This window comes from Aegilops tauschii, chromosome 7 (assembly GCF_002575655.3).
Source record: "Aegilops tauschii subsp. strangulata cultivar AL8/78 chromosome 7, Aet v6.0, whole genome shotgun sequence".
In the NCBI taxonomy this organism is placed as follows: domain Eukaryota; kingdom Viridiplantae; phylum Streptophyta; class Magnoliopsida; order Poales; family Poaceae; genus Aegilops; species Aegilops tauschii.
Window position 1 is genome coordinate 589,943,134 of NC_053041.3, and position 8,225 is coordinate 589,951,358.

The 8,225-nt window shown below is 44.1% G+C and overlaps 2 protein-coding genes across 2 annotated transcripts; both read right to left on the bottom strand.

Annotated features, from left to right (window-relative positions):
• Nucleotides 1–1,616: 1,616 nt before the first annotated feature.
• LOC141027461 (uncharacterized) lies at nt 1,617–2,383 on the bottom strand. The gene is made up of 3 exons (XM_073504493.1): nt 2,238–2,383; nt 1,796–2,126; nt 1,617–1,718 (listed from the first exon to the last, which is right to left on the bottom strand). The coding sequence occupies exons 1-3, from the start codon at nt 2,381–2,383 to the stop codon at nt 1,617–1,619; spliced, it is 579 nt and encodes a 192-aa protein (XP_073360594.1).
• Nucleotides 2,384–4,751: 2,368 nt separating this feature from the next.
• LOC109760427 (uncharacterized) lies at nt 4,752–5,512 on the bottom strand. Its single transcript, XM_020319254.3, has 2 exons — nt 4,943–5,512; nt 4,752–4,844 (listed from the first exon to the last, which is right to left on the bottom strand). Exons 1-2 carry the CDS (start codon nt 5,510–5,512, stop codon nt 4,752–4,754), a joined length of 663 nt encoding a protein of 220 aa, XP_020174843.1.
• Nucleotides 5,513–8,225: the final 2,713 nt, after the last annotated feature.

Below are 8,225 nucleotides of genomic sequence, written 5' to 3' on the forward strand. Positions count from 1 at the left end.
TCGACTCATATGTAATCACAACAATGTTTCACCTATTTTTGTGTCCGTCCAAGATATCTGCTATGGATCCCGTTAAACACAGCTGTTCGTTCAAATGGTCAAGTCTTAAATTCCTGAACAGCAAACATTTACAAATAAGAATCATATTTTTCCAAAATTATAAACATGATATTCAACACATCACTTCCTTGCACTAGAACACCACTCACTTCAATAAGACATAATAAACGAAACAATTGAAACACAGAGGAAAAACACTATCAATTCGTAAGCATATAACGAAGGAGCTAAATGACTCACCTCCAGTAATCCGGGTCACAGAGGCACTGTCATGCCTCTTATCCACGTAGAACGTGCCTCTCTTACCACAGACAACTAAGCTGGCACACACAAGTGCGCCACCAGTTAACACAGGACCGTCCCCTCTCGACAGCTTAACACCGGCCCTCTCCAAGCCAAATGAGTCATGGAAGCACGACCGTGGCTCAAGTTAACGAAAGAAGAACCATCCTCTGTGATAGACGACTAAACTGAAAAAAAAACAGAAGAACAACCGTGACTTCAACTATAAAAGGTCCGTGACCTCACAAGTTTCAACGACGAGTCTCTCTCAGCAAATAAGTGAAAGCAAACGTTTCGAAAGAAAGGCACGACCATGCCTTTGAGTAACATCGTAGACGTGCCTCTCCGAGCGAACGTGTAAGAGAAAGCATTTGCGAACAACAGACAGAACTCTAACTCAACATAACATAGCACATGCCTCCACTAACTAGACAGACGTGACTTCACTAGCAGACTAACTAGAAATATTACAGAACATACAACCATGACAGTGACTCATACTAACATAACGCAGTGCCTCTCCGAGTTTAATACCCAAAGGAAGGATAACGCCTCTACCAAACATACGACAATGCATCCAATGCCTTCACGGCCATGCCTTTCAAAATTGAAGTACCACCACAATAATAGAAACACAGAAACGCAATCTCGATAACACAATACTCCCATAGCAAGTATCACACTGGATTACCGTGCCTAAAATAGACAACATATACTGAAACAGACAACATATATTGAAACAGACAGCAAAGTGAGAAAATCTGAAGAATCTTAAACACACTCAAGCTCTGCATAAAAACATTTCAAACACACAATCACAACCATATATTTAATATAAAAACAACCGTGCCAAACACAGTACAAACACAAAGCAAAAGTAAAGCCCCTACCTGTCAGTGAAGAAGCTAGCAAACTAATAAGACCAGAGCGTGCCTTGCCTAAAACAAAAACAATGCCTCCCTGAACAGACGACTGTGCGTTGCCTAGAATCACGAAAGTGCACATCTGAGTGCTCCCCTTAATACATCTCATCTTATACCAACTCATAGCAACAAATCATAGAGGAAAATATTCTTGAAGGCACCCAATCAAGAAAAACATAATGGAACGAAAATAAACTTAAATTTCCAAACTAGTCAACTCCATCCGGTTCAAAATAAAACAACCACAATTACAAATTCATCAGTCTATGTAATATTACCCCATACAATAACTATCAAATAACCAATTCATCACACAATCCATCTTGCCAGCACTTCCACCTAGACTACTCCTCAGAAACGTCCTCGCCATCTGAGATCAGGAAGACAGCGACGATGCAGGATGTCCCTCATCGACAGAAACCGGCGGTATAGCTCATAGCTCACATACCCTTCCTAAAGGAAAATCAAATGAAAACATGAATATACAAAAAAAAACAAGTACTGTTCTAGCAACAAAGGCAGAAACTAACGAAAATGAAATCATCACTTATAGTAGCTCCATATTTCAGGTGATCAAAAGTAAGTGGCTTCCAATCCCAGTAGTGACGAAGAAGTTCTGGAAAAGATGACTCCAGCTTCGAATAAGATTCGTCAATGATGGCTCCTGCTAAGTCCTCCATGGAGTCCCTTTCTTTGTCGCCTTTGATCATAAACTTCTCTTGGATGTCGATGTGGTACCCTTCTGGAATTCTGATGAAATCTTGAAAAAGAGCATCTCTAATATTCCTGACGCCCACACTAGAGAAAGTTATACCTCTATTCTCAAGGAAATCCTTCAGGGCAGGGCACTCCATCCTGGCCCTGCAGAAGTGATAGAGCAAAACATGATTCCGCATAGCCAGTTGCATGACAGCGACTTTTCTACGCCTGTAACAATCCTTTCGCGTGAACTCCATGCCGAGACCAACAAACTTGTGCTTCTCCTCGCGCAACCAGTCCTCGTACAAGCCAATGATCTTCTCCACCTTGCCAGGCTCGTTGGTGTACCACACGTCGAGCTTCGTGTTACCATCGGCAACTATAGGATGGTACTCGGTGGTGTTCAAAAAGTCGTCCATGGCAACAAGCAGCAAGGTGCCAATGGAGATTCCTAAGACCCTGCGACAAGGTTGGGGAGTGGCGAGGAGGGTGGGAACTGACTGATGTTCTATGGCTACAATACGACGTGAAGACCTCACAAACACGGCCAGTATTTAACCTTGGCGAGGGACCTTTGAGTTACAATGCGCATTAACGTGTGAACTAGGAACAGCGAATAGACGGTTGTGCTTCCGAAGCTCATAAAACCATGCACTTGTAAAGTCACGGCTGTGCACAAATATTTGATGCCGTGGAGAAATCGAGGAGCCTCTAACTTTATTTTACGGTAACTGACACACTGAATAGTCACATCAAACAGCCGGCACATCGGTCATCAATTCCTCCTTTGAACAAAGACCACCAACGGAAGAATCCAATGAAGCAAACAAACAGCCAGCCGTACACCTTAGATCCAAAGGCCAAAACTCATCCGTGCCTCATCTAGCTAGATTCACAACATCTGTCCCTCGATAGTCAAGGCTGGTTTCAGGTGAGGCCCGGGTATGCAGGCACAAGACGCACATACATGTCTATCAGGCACGGGTATGCAGGCACACGACGGACATACGTGTCTATTCCACATGCATGGGTATCACCACAGGCACGTAGAGATACAGGCAGCAACTCGTCGGAAACACGTGAATGCAGGCAACAAAGGCACGGAAACGTAGCCTCTACAGGCACGTGCTTCGTCTTGGCAAGGCACGAATACGGCCTTGCAATTAACGTTCTCGAGCCACGGCTAGACACCCTCTGCATACAGACATGGAATTGCAGCTTCTCCGACGCACAAGCACGGTTTTCGAATTGGCATTCTCGAGGCACAGATACAAATCCTCTGCATACAAATCCTCTGGATGCAAAAAAGAGAGGTGGCAGAGGCATCGGTAAGAACACTCTGTTCAAGAGGCACGGTTGCAAACTCTCAAGAGGGACAGCCATGTGACACCGCAGACACATAGACACGTGACGTGTATCACATGAGGATACATCAAATACAAGCAGCGAATCAAAGGTAGAAGTGAAAGAGCCAAAGTTTTAAAGTGTCTAGAGGCACGGGCGTGTAGAAGCACAGGCACGACGAGTCACAGCCACCGCATCCCCTCACGGACAGGCATCTGGCACCACAGGCACGTAGAGTCACAGCCAGCGTGTCTCCTGAGACAAGCGAATGCAGGTACAGGACGCACGGAACTGCAGCGTATAGAGGCACGGAATTGCGACTTTTGTCGCAGAGGTACGGCTTTCGAATTGGCGTTCTCGAGGCACGGGTACAAACCACCTAGACGCACAAAAGAGTGGTGGTAGAGGCACGGTTGTGTAGTCTGAAGAGAAACTGCCGTGTGACACCACTAGATAGAGACATCGCGTGTGTCACGTGAGGTACATGAATAGCGGAAAAGAAGCCACAGAAGTGAAGCCTCCACAAACACGGATGCGGGCTTCTAGAGGCACGGTCCCGAAGAACACAAAGACAGGAAACTGAAAATGTTGCCTCGTACGTTACCAGACGTGCCTCTCTTGTGCGAATGTGTAAAACACAACAATACAAACACAAACAAACAGCAGTGAATATAAGCCAAACAAAAAACACGCTTCTCCCAAACAATACATATGCGTCCCCTCACGGACGGGCGTTTGGCACCAGAGGCACGTAGAGTCACAGCCAGCATGATGCCTGAGACACACAAATGCACGTACAGGAGACACCGAATTAAAGCGTATATAGGCACGGAATTGCGGCTTCTCATAGTTATGGAAGCACGGGTACAAACAACCTGGACGCACAAAAGAGTGGTGGCAAAGGCACGGTTGTGTAGTGTCAAGAGGAACTGCCGTGTGAAACCAGCACGTTACAGACATGGCGTGTGTCACGGATGTACATGCATAGACGGAAAGAAGCCACGGAAGTGAATCCTGAACATACACGGATGCCCGGATTCTTGAGGCACGGTCCTAAAGCACACAAAGACACGAAACTAAAATGTTGCCTCGTACGTTAGCAGACGTGCCTCTCTTGTGCGAACGTGTAAAAGACAACAATACAAACACAAACAAACGGCACTGAATAAAAGCCAAACACAAAACGTGATTCTCCCAAACAATACATATGCGCCACTTCAACAGGTTCTCTAAATATACATGAACTCGCGCAAACGTCAACAATGAACTTGTAACATGAAAAAACATAAGAAATTATATTCACATAACATGAGACGGTACTCCAGAGGATTGAACTAAAAGTACTCATTAATTATACAAAAAAAGAAATGAAAGTCTTCCAGGAGTCCATTCTGCTCAGACCACCGGGACCATTCTACTCAATTGGAGTTCTGCTCAAAAGCATCAACGGCGCCCGGGGTCGGGAAGACAACGAGGATGCATCATGTCCTTCATAGACAGAACTCGGCGGTAGAGCTCGTAGCTGACATACCCATCCTAAAATAAAAAGCGGATGAGAATGAAGGTATACGTAAAGGGGGAAAAGTACTATTGTTGCAATAAAACAAAAATATAAAGACAAAATTTTCACTTACAATTGCCGCATATTTTAGGTGTTCAAGGGAAAGCAGCTTCCATTCCCAGTAGTCATGCAGACCTTGTGGAAAAGACGACTTCATACTCAAGTAAGATTTGTTTATGACGACTCCTGCCAAATCTGCCATTGAATCCCTTAGATTGCCTCCTTTGATCATGAGCTCCTCTTGAAGGTTGATGTGATACTCTCTTGGGATTTTGAGGTAACTGTTTGCGAGAACATCCCTATCATTCCTGACATCGACACTAGCGAAAATTATACCTTTGTTACGAAGGAAATCCTTCAGAGCAGCGCACTCCGTCCTGGCCTTGCACAAGTGATAAACAAGAACATGCTTGCGCATCGCCAGTTGCATAACGGCAACTTTTCTACTACGATCAAAATAATCCTCTCGTGTGTACTCCAGATCAAGACCAACAAACTTGTACCTGTCCTCACGCAGCCATTCCTCATAGAGAGTAAGAATCTCCTCCACCTTGTGGGGCTCATTGGTGTACCACACATCGAGCTTGGTATTACCATCAGCATCTATAAAGAGACGCTCAGTAGTGTTCCTGAAGTCGTCCATGGAACCGAGGCTGAGACGACAATGGAGTTTGATTGTGCTTCTCGTACGAGGCGAGGATGACGGTAGCTACCTGCACTTCTGTGGAGGGAATAAGACGCGATAACCTCCGGGAATAGACCACTACTTAACCTTTGGGGAGAGACAACTCAGTTACCATGCGCCCATTTAATTGCTAAGGAAACGGTGAATGGACGATTGTGCTTCTGCAGCTCGTGAAACCATGCACTTCAAAAGTCACGACTGCCACGCTGTAATCGAGGAGCCACTAGGTTAATTCTAGCACGGTATCTGGCACAATAAATACTAACAATAAATAGCCATCCCATCGGTCACCAGCACATCTTTTGACCGAGAGAACAATGCGAAGAGGCAAACGAGATGACCCTGTCGTACAAATACTACACTGGGAGTGAAAAAAAATAGAAGCACGGTTCGCCAGAACAAAAGCCACACGCGTGCATCCACTTTGGTTAAAGACAAACCTCACGAACATCAACGCACCATGTCTGCGTACCACCAGAAACATTGACAAAACAAAAGCACGTCCATGCTATCATACATATTCCCGCCTGAAGCCAGCGTACATAAAAACAGTGACTCCCCTGGGTCAACGACTGCCTGAAAAAAAATTGCAATACCAAAGTCACGAACCGTGACTCGATTTCAGATGCAAACGTGCCTCTCATTAGCAACCATCATGCCTCCCGTCAATTTGCATCCCCCGACATATCGACCATGCCTCTCCTGTTACAACGACCGTGCATCTAATAACATCATCACCGGTCCTCTCCTAAAGAAACACCCAACCATATCTGATTAAACATGTGATTAAAAAAACACAGAAGCACGAGCATGCTTTTCAGCATGTATAACCGTGCCTCACAGAAAGTATGTGAGGCAGGGTAGGCACGTAAAAGACTCCGCTCGGAGGCAGCACAGCTGGACAACTATAATGGGAGGCAGCTGGACGAGTCAAACATCTCGTGTCCCCATAACACCTCGGAATGCACGCACACCATCTACAACCAGCATTCATTCCATTTCGCAGAATAAAAAATAAAACAAGAAGCACTCATTACTACTCTTGCTCTCTCCCGTCTCCTTTATATTTCAATAAGCTCCGACTCCCTCAGCCACAACACAACTCATTTGCCTTCTCCGTCGCCTGCTTCTAGGTTCGTGCTTCTTCTCTGTCTCCTGCTTCTAGGGTTCGTGCTTCTAACCCGCACACAATCGATTAATTTCTAAGCCATACTTCTCTCGTAGATTGCTGGTCGTGGGTGATTGCCCTAAGCTTCCCGTCACAACCCATCTGCCTTATCCATCCGCCTACTTCTAGGGTTCGTGCTTCTTCCCCGCACACAGTCTCATTTCAAACAAGTTATTGTAGAGTTTTTATTGGGTCTCTTGATTAACTTCCAAGCCGTGCTTCTCTCGTAGATTTTGCTAGCCGTGTGCGCTTGCCCTAAGCTTCCCCTACCCAAATCTCCGTTCGTCAACCCTCATTCTTCTTCTATCCCAGGTAAAAAGCATATGTGTAAGCAGCATGCTCCGATCCGTATTTATGTTTTACGTTTAGGTTTTTCATTTGATAGTTATTGAAGCATCAGATCTGGTACAACGACTTCATTCTCTAAAGGAATATAAAAACCATTTGAAAATCTAAAAAAGTGTTATAAACTCTGTCATACTGCTTTTCTTGAAGGAGTAGATGAGAAGATTTATGGTAAATTTGTAGTTGTTGCCTGCCTTCAATATGGCTAACATATTGAAGCTAGTCGTTGTCTACCTTCCACATTGAAGCTTGTTTTTAAATTGTTATGATATTCTTGTTTTCTTAACATAGTTTTTCTGAATTATTTAGGTATGATTTGCCCTACCTGCCGCCAACCAGGCGGCCCTTGCGAACCACACCCTGAAGTTCTCCAGGAGTTTGAGGTTATTCTTGATGAAAATTGCTGGAGCCGCATGGTTAGTAAGCATCACTAACAAATTAGTTGCTTACAACACAGTAAAAATCATCACTGTCACTCATACCCCCTTGCACCTACACTAGGTTCCCCTGCTGCCACTTCTTCGCACCTGCCTTGTGTTTTCATTTTCCATTAGTTTGCTTGCCTATGCCCTGATTAATATAGTCCATTAGTTTTGCCTGCCTATGCCTTGATTACTATAATGCATCTTCAATTCTAATTAAAATTAGTCAACATATGCCAAAAATTTGTGTCCATTAATTTATAATACAATTATGTTGTTATCTGTAATTCTTATCAAAAATTCATATCCAATTAAGAAAACTTTTAACATTAATAGTACATGAGTTCAAATTTATACTTACACGTTGTTATTTGCACTATTTTTTCCAGATGTACCTTCTAATGGCAGAGCTTTTCTCGCTGAATACATTGAAGAGAAGAAGAAAGAAGCAAGAAAATTGCGTAAACAGCAGGTAGAGCCAGCCCTTCTTACACATGAAGGAATGTCTTACAATGCTTTGTTTAAGCATAGGGCGAACTACACAAAGTTCTGCGGTGGTGAGTGGAACATCTTTGCGGCTGATTATGAACTTCGTGCTGGAGACCGCATAGAATTTGAACTACCAGACGAGGGTCTCAATCTTGAAATACAAACATATCGAGATAACAAAAGGTTGCTTCCATTACCCCACGTTGGTAGGTGTTTAATATTACAAACATTACAAACTTATCTTCTT